The sequence below is a fragment of the Grus americana genome, chromosome 5 (assembly GCF_028858705.1).
Source record: "Grus americana isolate bGruAme1 chromosome 5, bGruAme1.mat, whole genome shotgun sequence".
In the NCBI taxonomy this organism is placed as follows: domain Eukaryota; kingdom Metazoa; phylum Chordata; class Aves; order Gruiformes; family Gruidae; genus Grus; species Grus americana.
In genome coordinates this window covers 66470666-66491439 of record NC_072856.1, presented here as the reverse complement: position 1 = coordinate 66491439, position 20774 = coordinate 66470666, and the positions used below count along the sequence as shown (strand labels likewise).

General features: G+C 45.6%; 1 protein-coding gene across 10 annotated transcripts in view; it reads left to right on the top strand.

Moving 5' to 3' along the window:
- Positions 1-20774, top strand: part of FBXO34 (F-box protein 34) — a 40810-nt gene extending 20036 nt beyond the window's left edge. For 2 of the 10 annotated variants that reach the window (XM_054826480.1, XM_054826483.1), the window contains 3 exons: positions 5227-5331; positions 7838-8037; positions 17957-20774. In XM_054826480.1, the coding sequence (XP_054682455.1) occupies positions 7961-8037; positions 17957-20144 (2265 nt within the window). In that variant the 5' untranslated portion in view covers positions 5227-5331; positions 7838-7960 and the 3' untranslated portion in view covers positions 20145-20774. The other 8 variants (XR_008577267.1, XM_054826487.1, XM_054826484.1 and 5 more) reach the window with 8 other exon arrangements.

Here is a 20774-nt window from a genome sequence, read left to right as displayed (position 1 = left end):
TGTGACCTGTTCCTTGGGGGCTTTTAGTTTTGTTGTATAAGATACCACTGGAAAGACGAGTGAATCCAAAGCCTGTTGAGAGGGTGGGGGTGGTGGTGTGTCTTGTTTCTTTGTGGGTGGGTTGTTTTTTAGTTGCTCCTAATGAATCTGCTGTGTTGGAAGTTTGCTGTCCTCAGCAGATGTAATGATGCACTTTGTTATAAAATGTTCTGTGACAAATAGTTTGACCTTCCTTTTACATGAAATCTGTCTTGAAGTTGGGTATACTTAGTATAACTGTGTTCCTAAGTTTGCAGAGCACAATTTTTTTGTAAGCTGCTGACGTATAAATTTGAAATTTCAGCGTTTTTACATTATCCTTGCAAGATGAAAGTTAGTTTTCCGTGAAACATGAAGTCGAGGCATCAGCAGTGTCCTAGTTTAAACAAAAATTTGAAAGGATTTAAGGTTTTGTGACAAGTCATGAGACATTGGTGCAAAAAATTGTGGAAGTATGTGAAAACAGGGTGCATTCAGGAGTATGATAGAAAAAGTTGAGCCTCTTGAACTACGGAAATACTTGCAGCTAATGGCACAGTCACTTCTCAAACTTTTTTTAATATTTAATCTAGTGTTTGTGTTGCTGAGCAAGGCTTCTGGTTGTTGCATTTGGTTTTGGAGACCATTAGGAAAAAATTGGATGCTTTAGGGATGCCTAGTGAATATTGTAACCTCTCAACTCTGCAGTGGATTGGTGGAATGAATCCATATGGACAAAATTATGTCGTCGTGCTTTGAGTCTTTTTTGTGTGTCTGGTTTTTGTTTGGTTGGGCTTTTTGGGGGGCTTGTTTTTCGTTTTGTTGGGAAGGTATCCAAGGTGGTATAGGACAGAGAAAGCCACAACACAACCTTTTGGTTGAAGAGTAAGATTCCACAGAAGCAAACAAAAGTTAATTACCCCTTATTCTGCTGAACTATTTAGGGCTGGACCTGTGATCTGGGTGTGCGGGGCGGTCTGTACGAAGGGAGAACTATTGACCCAAAGGCTGGTCCAAACCAGTTAGAGCCATATAAACCAGTTAAAGCCATATTTAATTCAGTGAATTAAGTTCCAAAGCTGTTAATTTAAGTGTTTAACATTGGGTCACCTGCTGTGGGGTTTTCCTTACTAGCAAAGTTCTAAAGAAGGAACTGTGTGTGTTTGTTTAGTGGATATTTAGAAGTTAGCTGTAGTTTGTTCTTCTACTTTAGAAGCCATGTAATACCCCACGGAGAGATGTACAGAAGGAATTATTACTATGCGTTGTGTGCCATGGTGCAGGGGGACTTCTTGCCTGTGGAGCATCAAGTATGAGCTTTTTGGTTTCCTGCTGACTTTTTACTTTGTTAGTATATGCTAACAAATATATTTAATAGATATAAATACTGTGCTGGAGTACATGGATTCAAAGAGACGCTTGTAACCAGAGGAGTATTGCAAACAGGTTTATTTTCACTGTGTTGTAAGAGCTGCCATACAACAGGCAAAGGAGACTTTAATTTTTAAGCATCAAAGTGGGTCGTTATGCTGTGGTGTTGGATCACTAACAAACTATTATGGGCTAACTAGTGAGTAATTACTGTCAGGCAGGCCATGTGATGGTCAATTTATTAGCTGTCGCAGCAAAAAATGAATCTACCAAACGTGCCAAAATGAGTCAAGTGGACCTCTCCAGCCAGGATCCATAACATCCGCAGGCGAAACAGGGTGATGAAATTATTGTTGACAATCCTAATCTGCCACGTTAGTGTTGTAATAATAATCATCAGGACCTTCTTTAGCAAGCTAACTTTGCGTTCTTGATGAAGATGCTATTCTTCTTGCTGGTTTTAACTGGTTTTCTGTAAAGTGGGACAGGTTGGCTCTCTGTTGCTATCCAAGCTGATCTCTTTCATGTAGGCTCTCTGGATTTCTGTCTCTGGTGTTTGTCCTAAAACTCCCATTTAATGTCACTTCTGCATCTTGCAGTCGTTTCTACCATTCTTTGCATGTACAGGAGCAATCCAGCGAGACCTCAGCCTTACAAAACGAGGGCACAACGTCTCCAGAGCTCTGGGAGTGCTTCTCTACTATTTTTGGAACCAGCTCTATTGCTTCTATAATAGGAAGGCTTCTGGAAGCTTTCTCCTTCCCCTCACCCCAAGAAAGTAGCCTTTCAGCCGAGCTTTCATTAATTCAGAATCTGCATGGCAAAACAAATCTTGTTTTATACGCTAAATAATTCAGACATGGCTCATGGATCACATGGCCTCGAATGCACAGCGTTACAGTGAGTATCTTTACCCGTACCCAGTAACCCGAGGACGCAGCAGCTGTAGCCCCGCTCAGGGGTGCTTAGCTACCCCCTATTTATCATTCGGGGCACACCGTAGATTATGCGGTGACAAGGAGTGCCAAAGTAGGTGGTAGCTTTCTAGAAAGCGGAGTAACGTGTGATCCAGGCGCGTTTGTCGCCAGCGCTGCAGCAGCATTGGCAAGTAAGGGTTTTGTTTTCCTCGTGGATCAAGCAGAACAAATCTACTGAGCCAGTTCTTTACTTCTTCCCAGTTGAGCAACAGATGATGTCCTTACCCAAATTGTGCAAGACAGCTGAAACCTTTCAGGAATAGTTGAACTAGGGAAACACTTGTCATACTGTTTTTTTCAATATTAAATACAGGGTTAACAAGGTGCAGCAGAGCTTATCTTTTCTCTATTTTCTTTTTCCCTTCCGAGATTTTCTTTTCGAGGGGAGAGGGGATGACTTAGTCCTTCCAACGCTAACCACACCTAGAGGAGAGAAAGCATGAGAGCTACAAATTTGAAACCTTTCATTCTTTATTGACATGATCTTGGAAGGAGGACAGGTCCTCCCTGTAGTGCTTCATTAGAATAAGCATTTCATGTGCTTATCGGTACAGCAAGTAGCGCTGTTTGACGGCAGTGAAGAGTCAAACGTTGCCTTGGAGCCCTACATGCTTGTTTCCCTGCTTGTGAAACACTCTGTATTTTGCACGCTGTGCATTCAAGAGTGTTTGTTTCCACTGACTTGAAAGAAGAGAAAAAACACTTTGTGGCAGACACTCTTCCTGGCATGATTCAAGGTGTGGATTTGAGTCAGCTGAGTCCAGTTGCTGAGCACCTCATCCTGTGGGCTTTGCTAGAGCCTGCCAGGTCCAGGGGTAAGTGGGTTTGGGGAGCCAGCCTCTTCTGGGTTAATTTTCTCTCGCTTTAGCTCCTTGAGCTGCTTCAGGTGAGAAATCAGACAGGAACCGGTGCTGATGCAGGGGAAGTGCTGGGAGGAAGGGAGGGGTGAAACCCCAGCATGGCAGGAGTTACGGTGACCGAAACGGCTGTGGGGCTGTGCAGTGTTTCAGAGCATTCACATGCTCCCTGCTGACATGGATGCCCAAACTCAAATTTACGTGGGAATCTTCAGATTTCAGTTAAGTAACTGCTCCATCTGGTGTTATCCAGTGTACAGAGTATGGATGGGAGCTTGGGGAAGCTTTGAGAAGGGCTGGAGTGAATTTGGTGGGGCAATGAGCCGAGGGATGGTAGCGAGGTCCTGCTGCTTGGCCAGCTCTGATTCCCAGTGCCTAGAAGAAGTGGTAGCAGCAGGTTTTGTGCGTAAGTAGACACAGGAAGGTCCCCCTGTTTATCCCAGCTGGAGCCCCTGTGGCAGCTTTATTGCTTTTAGATTTGATAAAGTCACATTTATGCAGTGTTATCCTTTTGACCATCAGACAGAGGGGAAGCTGAGGGCAAGCAATGTCTGCGGTGGTTCCTGTAGCCTCCTGCTGCAGGTGAAAAGGCCGATCTGCAGTTCAGCAGGACTCGGAGAATCCCATCGGATTATAGGTATTAATCTTTGCATCTCTTAAGGCTCGTAAGGTGGATGCAGTTCTTTACTAAATATTTAATTTTATGTGAGGGTTTGTTGCCAGCTGCAGGTGGATCGGAACACAAATGTGAGCTCACTCAAACTCTTTGTCAGACAGCTTTAGTTAAAACGGGCTTGTTTTCTCTTATTTTACTCAAGACTGTTCTATTAACTAAGTAAAACCTAGCTGGTGAACTTAGTGTTAAAAGGTAGTTCTTTAAGGAGTTTAAAATAAGTAGATATTACATGAAGAACAGTTAAAAATAAAGGGTTGTATTCCTGTAAGTGTTTTAAGAGGCTGAATACGAGGACAACGTGTATTGTCTCACCATCCAACCTAGTCTGAGAGCTGCTGTGGATTGCTGGTCGTTACCATGAAACGTGAATGTTGGGACTAGGGAAGGCTTTCTGTGGAAGCCTCTGGTTCAGGAGGGTCTGGTGCTGTTCTAGGTGTCCCCAGGGGTGTTTGGGGAAGGCTGGAGGGCTGGGAAATGGCAGAATTGCATGTCTGATGGAATGTGCTTTTAGAGACAAGTATCATGTAACACCTGAACTTGAGCCGAAGCGGGGAATGGACATGCACCTCTATTCCTGCAAGAAAACAACAAAAAACCCACGTGGAGACCTCTATTATAAGGCCTCAGCACTGGCATTTTAAAAAGATTACCTGTCCTTCATAATAACTGGGTTTTGGTATTAACTCTTCTGAGTTTCCCTCTGAAATACTTGCCGTTGCTTTCTTCTGCATCCTGGGTGTGCTGATGCTCTTTGCCCAGCTGATCCAGTGCAATGGCCCTGCAGAGCGTTCTAAAGCCAGCCCTGCGTGGAGGTGGGGTGGTCAAACTTGCTTCTACCGACAGTGTGATTGCTGCTTGGGGCCAGTCCTGAGGCCACCGCCTCCTTCTTAGAAAGCAAATTTTTTGAAAGGATCCGCCTGTCCTTTGGAATCATTTGTGTACCAGTTACTGTTGCTACTGTTTAAAACACTTGCTCTTGCAGTAAAGCTTCAGCTATCAAAATAGCAGAAGCTGTAGTGTATTGCTGCGCAGATGAAGAGACCTTGACATCCCTTCGCTCGTCCACGCTAGCTGAGTTAATAATTTGTTTTCCTAAACTGCTGCAGTGTTCAAAACCGATAATAAGACGGGGAGTTTTGTGGGACCATTCAGCAAACTGCTGTCCATTGCTGGGAGGACGTGATGCTTACTGCTGCCAAAACCTGAGTCCTTCCCACATCTTATGCATAAAGGCATATGTTTGGGGGTGGTTTCAGAAAGGGAGAGCAACAAGATTAGGTTTTTAACTTCCTCTTCTGTCTTCTTTCTCTGTGAATCTGTATTTCAGTTTTCGGGCTGTACCCAACTCTCTGCAAAACTAACAAATCGGCTGAAGCGCCTACTGATAAGGATCAGCCTTGGTAAAGAAACACACTGTGGTAGTTAAAAGGCAGTAAGTATCTCTGTGCTAGCTGGGATGCTGATTTTTTTTTTTTTTTAATTCACAAGCACAGCTTTTTACTCTTTACACAGTAGGAATTTGTCAGTAGCTTGCTGGCATTAATAGTCTATTTCAGCTCTTTTCTATAGCCCAGCGGCTAGAGGAGGGGGAAAAAGCATGCTTTGTATGGAGCTGTGTTTGGATCTGTGCTGCGGTGCCCATCCGAACTTGTCTGTGTCTATTTTGTCAGCTTTTGCTTCCCTCTAGTAGGTGCTAGTCCCTTCTAAAATGCATGACATCCTCCCCATATGATGCCTGTGCTTGGATTGGAGTTGTGGCTGCCCCTGACCTGAATGAGTTCGCTTGATGGTTTTGCTTCTCAAGCTCTCTATTGCAAATGAGATATCTTTTGGTTTCAATTTTTTGTCTGGCTTTTTGTTGTTTACTTCTTGATTGATCTGCAAAGGAGTAGGACTAGGACAAAACATTTGGTGTTCCTAACCAGGGATACATGGAGAGAGTTTTAGCTGTTAAAAAATGACTGGCATTCTTGAAATGGTATGGTTGCGTTTATTTGGGTGTGGATATAATCATGTTTCTGTGATACAGTTCCTGCTGAGTCTGAAATGCTAGTGTCAGTAAAGCCAGAAGGAGAAGCCAGACAAAAGCTTGGATAAAAGTCAGAATTTCAGTGCCTCCTACTGATGGTTCATGGGAAAGTAATGGTTTTGTGTTTAACCTTTGATTTTCATACAGCACTAGGCATATGCTTTTTTCTCTGTGAATTACTGTTTGTGAATATATATTTTACAGCCCACAGAACATCAGAAATGGCTGATTTTTGTGGCTAGGTTTTGCTCTTGCAGGTAGGTCCTCGTTACAGGCTCCAGGTAGTCCAGTGAAAATGGCGTTTAACTACAAAGCTTTGATTGCTGCTGCTGTTAACCCCAGCAACCCATCTCCTTGCCTTTCTGAATTCACGGAGTACAGGGCACACTCTCATCCTCCTGCTCTGCCAGTGCAATGCCTCCGTCTTCTCCATCTGACATGTTTCTTTGCCTTGTGTAGAGCTCAGCAGAGATTCCTTCATGAGGACTGGAATGTGTTTATATAATATTTTATGTATTATTTTAGGCTCCTGCTTACTCAAATGTAGGCAAATGATTAACCTCTCATTCACCATCACTAGAGGAATTGTGAAATTGCTGTAACAGACATCAAATCAGCTGGGTCTAAACCAGTTTCTGTTTTCTGTGCCTGGAAAGTCGTCATCCTCTGTCACTTGGAGGACAAGTGTGGCTACCAAGTTAGAGAGGGCTTTCCAGGCCAGGGGTGTTTAATGGCAGCGTTGAATTGTAAACCACGTTAGTCAAGCACTGATTAACTAAGCCATGCGTAGGTAGGTGCTCTTCTGCGTGGGAGGTTTTTTATTTTTCTCTGGCAGGTATAGCAAAAGGGGTGATATGAGCAGCTCCATCTCTGGGAGAGCTTGGCTGCTGGCAAGCGCAAAGCTCTGGCAAGTGCCTTGGCCAGGCTGCACTGTGGAAATGCCGCTGTAGGAATAGGGCAGCGATAGGAACGTTGGGCAAAGCTGCTGAAAAGGAGAGAACAGCCTGCTATGCTAAATCACAAATCCCCTGGGGTCACAGCTCTATAGTTAGCATCTTCAAAGGGCATTCCTTTATTGCAGCATCATTGTGCGTGGTCCTCTAGAGAGGAAGCAAACGATCTTTAAAACAATCTGCTGGCCGCTCAGGCTTGACTGTCTGAGTTTTTCCAGGGCCCTTTTGCTGTGTCACTTTTTCCTTCTACGATGCAACTTGAAGGTGGTTGTTCTTTCACCGTGAAAGTACGTTAAAGCACCGGTAATAGCGCCTATTCCAAGGACAAGGCGTAGAAGGCAGCAACCTAGTGCGAACGAGAGATACCGTGGAACAGTTTTGTTTTGGTGAAATCTGCTGCCTTATCTGTGTGTGATGCAAAGACGGGGCAGTTTTCACAAGGCTTGGAGGCTGCGTGGTGGCATGCTTTTCGTCCTTTATGAAATCCACCACGTTATTTTGATTAGAATGCTAACGTAACTCCTGGCAGTGTCAAATCTTAACTGCTAGCAGCGATTTCCGTCCAAAGCTTGAGGCAGTGCTAATGAGCAGAAAGATCTTGTGTGTCCTGTTTGCACGGAGCTTGGAGGACAGCGTGTTCCACGGGAGGTGCTAAGGTAGTGCTGCAGTCGTATATAAGGTGAAGAAGCATTGTTATGTGCGGACAGGCTCTTTTGGGGGTGTTAATTTGTATTTTAATGGTGTTCAGAAACTCCAGCTGCAATACTAGCACGGTGATGTTAAGTTCTTTTATATTTATATATATATCTATCTCTTTCATATATACACGTATATGTATGCATATACGTGTATATTTATTTTCTCTCTCTTGGGAAAGAGTACTTGTTTTGGTCATCTGTGCTTCAATCGCTGCTGCATTTGAACGTGATCATCTTATGTACCTCCTGTTTGTTCAGTTTCTAGGTGGCAGAGACAGGGTGAAGCTCTGTGTGGGGAGAGGAAAGCTGATGGGGGAGCCTTGCGCGTAACCCAGGATGGACTGGCTGTGACGGCGTGCCTTAGCTGGAGAGGTAGTTACGATGAAGAGTTCCTGCAGAGCTGGCCTCCACAGGGAACCGCTGAATTCCACATCCTCCACTTTCCATCAAGTCAAACGGTATGAACAGACCGGCTGCTCTGCCTATAGTGAAGTATTTAGCACCGATTTAGCTTTCTCCTTGCTTTCCTGTTGTCTTGCGTGTCACTCAAATGTTTGGTCTAAGTTCTTACTTTCGGATAGTGTTTAAGTGAAATGTTGTAACGCCTTAAGGGCAGAAATGTTCTTTGACATTTTTATTTGATAATGACAACTACAGATTCACTACAGCTGGTACTGTACTTGGAGAAATCTTTGGGGGTTTTTTTTTTAGCAACAGCTGTAAATTAATTTGGGAGCATGGCTTTGAAGTAAAACTTAATTGGAGAATGGCTTGTCCTAGTAGGCTTTAAAACATGCAGTCAGCTTAAAGCAAGTGGAAATACTGGCAATCATTGTTGCGGTTTGTCTTACTATGGAGTAAGTAATTAGATTAGTTTAAGCTCAGATTTTGTATTGCGCACTCTCCTGTGTCTCTTATTAAGAAGAAATGCACGATTGATTTCAAACACTTGTGCTTATGTGACAATTAAGTGAACGCCTCTCACTGTGTCTCGTTATAGGAACACCGTACGGAACAACTTGTCCTTATGCAAATGCAAGAACATGCCAGTTTGTTTTGAGTTCAAGCTACTTGAAATATGTATCTCCCCCCCCCCTCGTTTTTTGAAACCAAGACACTTAAACTTCCTCAATCTGGAGGAAGAGCGCCAGCTTTCTGGTTTCCAAAAGCTGTGTGGGTTTAAAGCAAACTTTAACCTTTGTTCTTTGTGGCTGCGTAGACAGCATATACTTGCTATGTTAGTCTCATGGTAATTTAGAACTGGAAAAGACTTCCTGGTCACCCAGCTCATTGCTTTCCCAAGCAGTATCTCCTAATCCCTCTTGTAAATTAGTCCAGCCTAAAAACAATTACATCTTTTCTTCTCTCCTCCTGTAGATTAAGCCATTACTGGAGATGACAGATGTAGCTGTGCAGTTAGGAACTTTCTTTTGATTCCCAGACTGAACATTCATGCCAGTTTATATACTTGTTTTAGCTTGTGTTCCTTTTTTTTCTTTTGTGTAAAGACCGCTTCTTATTTTCAGTGGTTTACCTCTTTTGCTGTATGCTGTAAAATGTGGTTGTATACCCTCATCTGTGGTTTTGCTGTGCTGAATGACCCAAGTGCTATCTAGTAGGTTCTTGAATAACAACTGTTATAGTCATTCTTGGTCTGGGTGAATCTCCTCTGAGTCATCACAAAAAGTGTGTGCTGCACCCCAGAGCAGATCTGGCAAGAGACCTGTTTGCTGCTACCTTGAGTATATCACTTAATCACCTCCGCTCGCCTCTGTTTCATAGATGTGTCTGTGGTGGCCAATGCACCTTTCTTCGTTATCTCAAACTTTTTGGTGCTCAGCTTTCTGGTGCTGATATCACCATCTGCATTTCAAAACTCTCCTCTGTTTCTGTTACTCGGTGCTTTGTGTCTCTGCTGTACCAGTAACACCTTTCATCGCTGTGGGTGCACCTGTAGTATTTGTGCTGAGGTCATTCCTAACAAAATCACAGTGTTCCTAAGGCTGATTCTTGAGGCATGTTTCTGGTTTCCAGGCTGGTATTTTCTTATTCAGCATCACCTGGGGCTGTCTGCTGCTAAGCCAGCTCCTTTGTCTGCTTTCCTGTTCCTCTGCCAATCTGTCTTAACTAGTAAATCTCCCTGTGCCTTCTGAAGTCCATGTGAGTAAGGAAGGCGTAGTACATTGGTCTAAAAAGATCACTTCTTTTGAGAATCTTCAGGTTAGTCTGTCATATTGAACTATTTCCTCTTCCCCATTTTTTTCTGTGTCACCTTAATCCTCTTTGTTTGCAAAGCACCTTCATATTCAAGTCAGACTACCAGGCAAGGAAAGGCTGCAATTTCTCTCCCTTCTTTCTCCCCTGCAGTGCCACCTCCAATGTCCTACGTGTTTTATTAACTCATATTGTTGCCTTTCAAGAGGCTTATAAATCTTGCTTTTTGGCCTGCAGTTTATGAGCCTATCTATTTTGGATTCTACAACACTCCTCACCATTGTTGTGAAGCTCTTTAATCCTCTCCCTGCCAACGTTCTTGTTCAAATTAACCCCTGGGCTTTTGCCCTTGTGATCACCCTTATCACCCCTCTCTAAAAATGATGCAAAGTCAAATTTAATATTTTGTGCTGTGCCTAGAGTGCTCTTAATCTCTGCCCTGGCCTTGCTTGCAGCCCTGTTTCTCTCCCTGTCCTTTCTCACCAACTGAAGAACCTTTTACTGTTTCTTTGTTTTTAAATATCTTTGCAGGGACTTAAAGCTGTACCAGTTCTCACATTTATTCCTAGACTTTTTGATCTCTAAGATCCAACTTTCCAAGTGGTGTGACTTGAAACCTGTGCCTGCTTCTTGTATCCTTTGTGAAGAAGGAACATGTTCAGTTGGAGTTTCTTCTGTTCTTGTTTGGAATGCGTTCTTAATAATGAAAACACCTTCTGACTCCTGGAGAACGCCTGCTGAATTGTGCTCTCTGCAGCAAAATCCTCTGCGCCACAGTGCAGCTGACTTCATGAACCAGTTCCTTTTGGTCTTGAGTTTCAAAAGAACAACCTGGTGACTTGGCCTCAGATCTACTTTTGCTTATTCATTCTTTTGAACTCTGAGTCTCTTAATGATAATGCGGTCCAAGGTTAATTTCTACAACCTTTCATGTGTTCTCATTATGTATGCACAAAAATGAAGACTAAATAGCATCACTTTGTGTTGGTTCGTTAACTGTTTGAAGAAATTTGTTGCGCCATGATATCCAAAAGGATCTTGGTCCTCTCGCAGTTAATAAATTAAAAAACAAATGTTAAATCAAGGAAGATAAAACATTTCCAGAAGGAAACCTGTCACTATCTCTGTGCTACTGTGAGCAGCTTTCAGCAGAAGTTCTATAAAACCACTTTTTTTTCCCCTTACTTTCCTTCTCCCAAATTACTTGTGTGATTCCTTCTCATCTTAGCCTGTTCCACCACAGGCATGTGTGCTATCCCATCATCTTTGAGTTACATGGCTTTTGGAGCAGCTTAACCTCTTTGTTCTCCTCTGCTTTGTCATCCCTGTGTCATCCGTAGTGTGGCTGGGAAGTAGGGATCATGGGTTTGAGCTTCCTCGGGCTCAACAAAGAATTGCTTCTACGTCACTCTCTTCATGGTAAGTGCTTTTATACAAAAGCCTGGCAAAGCAAAGGCACTTCTTCCTCTGCAAAATTTAGAAAGTAGCTGAGATTACTCTGCTTTATGCAGAAGGGGGTGTGTATGTTTACTTCAAAGCGTGTTCAAAAGTTATTAATGGAGGGGAGCCCTCAAACTGGAGTAGTCTGTGCGTGCTGGGCTTGGATGTGCAATCTGTCACTCGAAACTTCTGCTTGGTGAAGACAAAGGATTTTATAGCTGCTCCTGTGTGCAGCTGTATCTGGGTGTTGTCTCCACCAAAGCCAGGTTATTTGAACACCTGACGTGAGCAAACAAGCGGTGGGGGATGCAGACTTAAGAATTAGGCGGCGTCTTTGCATTTAGCTCCTCAGCTTTTTGGGCCAGCTCTGCCCCACGTGTTCGGCTTGCTCCTGCTTCCCCCATGCTGGCCGCTCGAGCGGAGAGCGCTGCTTCAACAGTCCCATACCTTCTGTTCACCCTCAAAGCCTGCAATAATCCTCACTTCTTCTCCAACTGATGCAAGAGGTGGTTTCACAGGTGTTGGGAGGCAAGTCAGGAGCAGTTGCTTTAATATGAAGTTATTGCTGCAAGGGAGTGGGTTTTCTAGAAATAGGATGGCTCTGCAGCTGCTGAAGTGGAACCTGCCCCTCGTCTGCAGCATTGTGCTTCCCAAACCCGCCTTTCCCCAAGCTTGGACGCTTGCCACGTGCCAGAACGAGCTCCAGTGAGTAGCAGAGCATTGTCCATCCCGGCTGCTCGGCTGGGACTTTCCCGCCCCAGCAGAATCCATGGAATGCCTTTGAAGCAGCTCTCTGTCTGCTTTGCCTTGCCCCGGCAGTGCAGAGGGGATGGAAATGGTACTGGAGATTGAGCCCAAAGGACCTACCGAGTCCTTCCAGAAATAACAAGTGGTTGACCATAGTTTAACTTGCATTCAGTACTTCGTAATTGTTAGTGTCCTTTACAGAGGAGCTAAACTCCATAGACAGCGAAATGGGATGCCAGGGAAGAGAAATGTCTTGCCAGAGGTTATGCTTGGTGTGGGTTTTTATTGTTGTTGGTGTTTTTTCTTCTTTTTTTTTTTTTTTTGGCTTCTGCCTTATGTTAGTATGTCCTGAGGGTTTTTTCAGAGTTGTAGTTGGCACAGCCAGCAAGGCTAGGAACTCTTGTCGACTGGAGTTTGTATTTACAAAAAGAAATCCACAGGAAACTTAGGGGTAAAACCTTTTGGTGCTTTGTGCAGAAAACTTGCAGTGTGAATATGCTGTTTGAGGAGATCACACTTTTTTTTGTGGTTGATGATGTGCTTGCTGACCAGGGGAAGTCTTTTGGCTTCCCAGAACATGGATGAGGGTCCCTGACCCAGGCACAGTGAGGAACATGTAGCTCTCTGTGGACCCTAGAAAGGAGTTGTGAAAATCAAGCCTTTTCTACCAGTTTTTCCTCCAGCTTTGGAGCTTCCACTAACATAAATATATTACTTTTAGGCTACAGTGATTTAGAAGATACATATAAGGATGCAGAAGGATTCTGGCCAGCTTGGCACAGTAGCGTATGGGCCTTCCCTTCAGTGGAGAGAAGAGTGGTGTGTGTAATGTATAAAGGCATATATTTCTACATCAATTTGGTGTAGTAACCAACTTGGTAAAACTGCAGTGAAAACAAGCTGTAGTTACAACTTATAAAAACAGCAGTGTCATTGCAGAAGTGTAAGTATCCTGTTTTTCAGACATGGCTGATTAGAAATAGAAAACCCGGCCCTTTTTATTTCATCAGCTTAAGGATGGAAAAACAGTATAAAGGCAGCACTGCTAGTTGTTTCAGTGCCGATCATTCTTGGCAGATTTATCTCTTATCAGCAATTCAAAACCGCACATTTAGGATTGAAAACCTTTTATGCTTACTCCATGAACTTCTGAAGAGTTGTTGTCTCTGAAGATAAAATTAGAAAGCTTGATAACTTAAAGGGTGGAGGAAAGCAAACAGAATTATTCTGGAATTAAGTATCGTAGGGAATTGTCAGTGACTTCACCTTTTAACAACTATTTTTGGTGTTTTTAAATATTTAAAAACTTACCTGCAGCTGCCACAATTCTCCGCTTGCCAGCACTGAAATGTTGCAGAAATAAGGCAGTCTGTGGGTGGGGACGGGGCTCTGGTTCATCTTCAAAGCAATTCCTGCTGGGGAGCCTTGTTCTAATCCAGGAGCTAGAACTGAAGTGTGCTACTGACGTGCAGGGAAGGCGCTACGTTTGCCTAAAAGTTATTTCTTAAAGTTTATGGCAAAGCATGTGTGGGCTGGGGGCTTTTTTTTTTTTCTCCATTTCAGGTAATATCCATTACTAACACTCCTTTTTAAAAGGGAAAATCTCTTCCCCGCTGCCCCAAAACTGGGAGGCAGGTGGCACTGCGATTCAGCTGGTCAGGTGGCGTTAGCCGAACTCCTGTATAGCTGTCTGAAATTATGAAATAAAGGTTTTCCTTGAATCTGGATCCATTAAAAGAGTACAATGAACTGAATACTGAATTCAAATGAGGCAATTATTCTGGCGGTAAAACTTCTGACTAAGGCATAATTTTGTTATGTAAATTATAACTTTTCAACCTTAAATGGTATTGTTGGCTGAGCCAGAGCCTCACTGAAACATAGGAGGAAATATAACCTTAAACGAAAAATCCATAATAGGTGAGGCATAACTCTTTTGTCTTTCTCCATAGACCAGAAATAGCTGGGAGCAGCTGAACCAACTTTGCTGGCTAAACATGTCCTCTGAGCGTGTTGGGGTAACCCGTTTGGTCCTGTCCTCATTCGTGTCGTGCCTTCGTTTGCAGCTTCTCTTAATGAAGGGTGTTGAACTGATTGTCCTGCTGGATTCCTGAAAACTGCTTGAAGAAAGCCTTTTAGAAACACGTTCAGCTCATCTTTCAAACACCCTGGCATGAAAACTCATGAATGAAATTTGATCTGCTGCTCCCAGCTTGTGAGTTTTCAACATGTGAAGTCGTGTATTTAATTGTGTTCATCTCTTCTCCCCGGGGTATGGTGGTGGGCAGCCATCGGAGCTTTTGTCTCTCTGGACTGAAGAGCACTGCTCCAAAATGTCTTTCTGCATGGGGAAGGGAGGGCTGCAGGCGCCGTTCTTTGCCGTAGCTTCACCTCTTCTGGGCTGGGCTCTGGCCCGAGCACATTGGTGGCCTGATCCTGGTCAGCTATAAAGTGCCACCGAGATCAGGCAGACCCCGTGGAAAATGAGGCTGAAGCAAAGTACAGCAGCCTTGATTTCCCATTCTCTTTTATTCATCACCCCAAAGTTCTATTTTTATCAGATTATTTTAGTTTTTAGCATCCAACTGAGAAGACAAACAAAATAGTTCGGTTGCGTTTTGCAGAGGAGACTAAATTGGGAGGTGACCCAGTTCCAACAGGAGCCAGAATTAGCATGCTGGAGGCACGGGGAGAGAATCAACCCCGGGACTGGGTAGGCGTATCTGCAGTAATGAGAGCTCTTATCCCTCCAGTCTGTAGGTGAACTTCAGCTGGTTTTAGCACTGGCTGAAGAGCAAGGTGATGATCTTCCTGGAAAATTAGGAGGGGAGACAACGTAACGGCATCCTTTGAAGGCCAGGAGACAGACACTGCAAAGCACTGTACAAGATTGAAGGGGTCCCCTAGGTTTTATGGATGCGTGTAGAAAGGTGAACTAAGCCTTTCCTCTTGATGTACCTCCCCAGAACCTCTCTGCCCACACTTGTCACCCATCCCCTCACTGCTTATCACCAGGGCCTGCAGGGGGAAAGCAATGGTTAAGCAGCATGGCTGCTCCTAGCGCAGGAGCCTTCCTCTGCTTGGACAGGCGCAGGTGGTGCCCGGGCAAGTTGTTGCTCTTGTGTACTCGTGTGTGCTGTGTTAGCAGCTGGAAGTGGAGCACCATGGGTTGGGGCAATCCCAAGCACAACTACAAGGCTGGGCAGAAAATGGATGGAGAGCAGCTCTGAGGAGAAGGACTTGGGGGTGTTGGGGGATGAGAAGCTGAACGTGAGCTGGCAATGCACGCCTGCAGCCCAGAAAGCCAACCGTGTCCTGGGCTGCATCCCCAGCAGCGTGACCAGCAGGTCGAGGGAGGGGATTCTGTCCCTCTGCTCCGCTCTGGTGAGACCCCCCTGCAGTACTGCATCCAGCTCTGGGGTCCCCAGGACAAGAAGGACATGGAGCTGTTGGAGCAAGTCCAGAGGAGGCCACAGAGATGATCCGAGGGCTGGAGCACCTCTGCTATGGAGACAGGCTGAGAGAGTTGGGCTGGTTCAGCCTGGAGAAGAGAAGGCTCCGGGGAGACCTTAGAGCCCCTTCCAGTCCCTGAAGGGGACTACAGGAAAGCTGGAGAGGGGCTGGTGACAAGGGCAGGGAGTGACAGGCCAAGGGGGAATGGCCTGAAGCTGCAGGAGGGGAGATGGAGATGAGATGTGAGGCAGAAATCCTTCCCTGTGAGGGTGCTGAGGCCCTGGCACAGGTTGCCCAGAGAAGCTGTGGCTGCCCCTGGCTCCCTGGCAGTGTTCAAGGCCAGGTTGGATGGGGCTTTGGGCAACCTGGGCTAGTGGAGGGTGTCCCTGCCGATGGCAGGGGGGTGGGACTGGATGGGCTTTGAGGTGCCTTCCAACTCAAACTAGTCTATGAGTCTGTGATCTTGCTTTCCAAGCCTTCCCTCAGCTGGCTCTGGTGCTCTCTGGCCCAGTTCTCCATTCTGCCGTTGGTTTCTCTGGAGGGTTCTACAGCCCTGGCTAGCCGTGGGGCAGGGCTGCTGGGTAGGTCCCCAAGCTGTGCTCCAGGCTGCTCGTGCAGCACGTCCATGTGCGTTCTTGGTCAGCGCCTGCCGTTATTGGCTTCTGTCTGGTGGGTCTGCTCCAGGGGTGGGTGAGCCAGGTGCCCCCTTCTCCTGTGCCGACCCCACAGGTACCCTGTGTCACCAGGCAGGTGTGTGTCCTGACCGCACTGGGGCACGGCGGGAGAGAACCCAGCTGGGCGTTGGCTGCATCCGATACAAACCTATCGTGTCTGGTAACTGTAGGTGTTCCAACTATAAATTTGTCTGACTTTATAGATGTTATGGCTTGAGGTTTTTAATCAAAAGCTGTTTTTCAGCTACAAACGCAGTGCTAAAGCAACTGTTTTGGTGGTGAAACATACTCAGTGTCCGTATCGGCTCATGATAAATGTGGCATCGAACCTGCTGTTCTTTAACTAGCACGGATTATCACCGTTTCAAAAAGGAGGCCTTTTAATGTAACAATTCAAAGATTACCATGGAAACATCACCTATAGTTAGTTCTTATCGTGGTTTAACCTGGCAGGCGGCTAAAACAACCACACGGCTGTTCACTTGTTTTCCCCCCCCACGCAGTGGGGTGGGGGAGAGAATTGAAGAGAAAAAGGTGGGTTGAGAGAAAGACAGTTTAATAGGACAGAAAAAGAAGAGAATACTAATAATGATAAAAGAATATACAAAACAAGTGATACACGCCACTCGAAGCCGATGCTCAACTTGTTCCTGAGCCGCGCCACCTCCCGGCCAGCCCCCCAGTTATATGTGGAACATGACGTCGTATGGTGTGGAATATCCCTTTGGCCAGTTTGGGTCAGCTGTCCTGGCTGTGTCCCCTCCCAGCTTCTTGGATGCCCCCCGCCTTCTTGTTGGCGGGGCAGTCGAGAAGCTGAGAAGTCCTTGACTGCTTGGCAACAACTAAAAACATCAGTGTGTTATCAACATTATTCTCATCCTATATCCAAACCACAGCACTATACCCGCTGCTAGGAAGAGAGTTAACTCTATCCCAGCCAAAACCAGGACTTGGGATATGCTTATGTGATACTCCTGGGAGAAGATCCTGAAGTCGCCTGATAATTGCATCCTGTGTGGCAGTGCCCTGGGCTTTGGCATTTTTGAGCTCTGAATTGAAGATTACTGCCAAGGTGTAACAGGAGAGTCGAGTGCCTGGGACTGTGGCAGGAGTGGTGCTGAAGCTATAATGTAATGGCAGCAGCATCCAAGCGTCTCCTTCACAGCTCTTACTCTTAACCATAAAAACACGTACTTGAAAGTGGTTCTCTTCAGCCCTACATGATGCTTCTGTTGCTTTTTTGGGGGGGATCTGATGTATAGCCTAAGGACCCTTATGGGAAAGTACGCCACATCTGCCATAATTGATGTACCAAAGGACAGGTTTCATTTTGAGTGGGATTAGGAGATTACATATCTGATGGGATCTCTGATGAATATAATTACACTTGCTAATTTCCCTTTTCAGCTTTAACTGTACTTTACTGAAAAGAATATATACATATCTGTCTATATCTGGTAGCTAATGACAAGATAAACCCTTTGACCCACACTTACCTTACAACTGGATTAAGAAATAGACAGAAGGGTGGCTCTACTCTAGAATGAACCACTCGTTGTGTTTGCACAACAGATAGAATTTAAATGTGAGGATTTCTCCTTGCAGCTCCCTGGAAACAGATTTCTCTAATGGGAAGATCTCTGCTATCCTTAAGATTATAATCCTATTGCAAGAAGTTCTCTGAGGGTGTATGTTGCAGCCTGGTTGCTGCTTTTCCTTTCTCATGTGGTTTGAGGTGTGGGCTGCTTGATGAAGAGTTGGAGGTGTGCTGGTGCCTACTCTGCTGCCGCCTGTAATTCCAGGCAGGCATATCTTGCAACTATAACTTCTTCCATTTCTCTTTTTCTAGGGTTTCTGGTATGCACTTAAAGCCATATCTCAAGTTACAGAAGAAAGAGCGATCTCCAGAAATAAGCCAGGATTCCCTGCGAGCCCCACCTATGAGCCATCAGAGATCCACACAAGAAGAAAAATACACCACCAACTGCACCAAACTGAGTGTTTTCCCGAAACCCTCCCTTGTGACTCCATCTCGGAAGCTTCTGGGGATTATTTATCCAAATACTATGTGCAATATGAATGGGAAAGGTCCAGCGGATGGTCCAAGTGCAAGGGAGAAGAAGAACGCCCTGTCTGCAACCATCCACCAGGGAGAAGAAGGGGAAGGGCCTCTGGATGTCTGGGCTGTTGTGAAACCTGGCAATACTAAGGAGAAGATCGCGTTCTTTGCAGCCCAGCAGTGCAGCAGCAACAACCGGCTAGGCTCTATGAAAATTAAAAGCACGTGGGATATTGACGGAAGAACAGCTAAACGCAGGAAAAAATCAGTAGATCTTAAAAAAGCCAAAATTCAACTGGAAAGAATGAGGGAGGTGAATGCCAGGTGCTCCCAGCCGGAGCCTTTTGCCTGCGGCATCGAGCACTGTTCAGTGCATTACATGAACGACAACGGCGAGGGTGTGTTCCCGGGCCGGTCCCTCTCTGTGATAGAGATGGTAGCTTTTCTGGAGCAACGAGCAAGTGCTTTACTGGTAGACTGTGCTAAAACCTGCACACCTGCTTCTACTACGAGGCTGAATGCTCAGCCTAAAGGTGCGCTTCCCAGCTCGGACCCTTTCTCCTCTGCCGGGGCGTGCGAGGTGCACGCGGAGAGGGGACCTTGCAGTAGTAGCGAGCAGCAGCAGAGCGAGCCCGTGCGTGTGCTGGACATGGTGGCCAAGCTGGAGTCAGAATGCCTGAGGCGCCAGAGCGAGCGGGAGGCCGGGAGCCTCTCGCGGAACAACAGCTTCCGTAGAAACGTCGGGAGGGTGCTCCTGGCGAACGGCACCCAGCCCGAGGGAGAGGCGGGGAAGGTCTCCTCGGGCGTCCTGGCTCCAGGGGATGACTTGGAGGAGGCTGGGGTGGCGGAGGCTGGATATGGAGGACGGTGCGGCCCTCTGGGTGACACCGAGTTGTGGGATGGAGCTGCCTCCGCTCGGCAGCCTTTTCCTTCTGGGCTGGATACTCGGATGGGGAATGTGAATTCGGGACTTGCTCATGCAGTGTTGGCAATAACCGCTGGCAGGAGCGATTCTGAAACACGAATCGAGCCTCCCAGACCTCTGCTGTCTGCATGTGCAGCTGCTGCCAGGTTGCCACCGGATTCCTTGCGGAGCAAGAACGCAACTGTTGATTGTATGTTGAAAGAGCCTGTAATTTTCCCAAAGCAGAATCTGCACCCTGCGAGGAAGGAGCCCTTATGCATCAGTATATCGGTCACCAAGACCGAGAAAGGATGCAGGAAAGAGAAGCTCTCTAACTCCAGCTCTGGTGAAGATCTGCTCCCAGGGAGGCTGTTTTTTCTCCAGGCTGACCAGCCTGCTGCTCATGAGCCACAGTCACTACGGGAAAGTACCCAAGAAAAGCCAGAAGTAGCCCAAAATGAGGATGAGGATGCTTTGGCATCTGACAGATCGTGCGTCAGAAACAGCGTCCCTACAGAGCCATCTGCCCTTTCCGTTCCTCCGACAGAAGGGGCTTTGCAAGTACTCGATGCTTCCTGCTTAAAAAGGCAGGTTTCGCATGACTTTCTGGAGACCAGGTTTAAAATTCAGCAGCTTTTGGAGCCTCAGCAGTATATGGCCTTCCTGCCTCACCACATCATAGTGAAGATCTTTGGATTGCTTCCTACTAGGAGCCTGGTTGCCCTAAAATGCACTTGCTACTACTTCAAATTCATCATCGAATACTACAACATCAGGCCAGCAGACTCCCGCTGGGTCCGCGATCCCCGTTACAGAGAAGACCCGTGCAAGCAGTGCAAGAAGAAGTACGTGAAAGGGGACGTATCGCTGTGCCGGTGGCATCCCAAACCATACTGTCAAGCTTTACCCTACGGGCCCGGGTACTGGATGTGCTGTCACCGGTCTCAGAAGGGCATCCCAGGCTGTAAGTTAGGTCTTCATGACAATCACTGGGTTCCTGCCTGCCACAGCTTTAATCGTGCTATTCATAAGAAAACCAGAGGAGCGGGGGCCGAAGTGGAAGAGGAATATTAGTGCACATACACTTTCCTGCGAGATTGTTTGGGGTAGGAGGAGATTCTTATGCCTTGTGCTGTTTACAGTGTATATAATTGTCGTGGATTTTTTGTTTTTCACAGGGCTATGAAACTGCACATACTTAAACACAAGAGCCTTTACCTTTTAGATTAAAGATAGCTTTTAGTCCATCTATGTAAATAACACTATAAAAACTAATTGTACATACAGAGTCTACAGCTGGCTGAACAATGTAATCACTACAATGCAGCTATGATAGTGTTGCGGCTATAGTTGTGTGTGTTTTTAAGTGTCTTGTTTCAAAAATGTGTATATCCTGTATAATATATGAATGTTTCTGAGAAGAAACTCTAAATAGGTAAAGGTCAACTTGTTTAAAGAATCTTCAGACAACTTAACTGGACAACCTTAAAATTAGACTAGAACAGATCCATTATAGTAGTGTGGCAGTGGATAAAAAGAGGAATATTATTGTATAGTCAGAATATAAAAAGTTCTTGGCTACCTTACCCACGTTGTCTGGTTGTGTTTTGTTTTTTTTTTTACTTAAATAAAATGTGCATTCTAGATCTGCCTTACCTGATTTTCTCTTGTAAAACTCTTGCCCCAAAATAAAAATACTGTAAA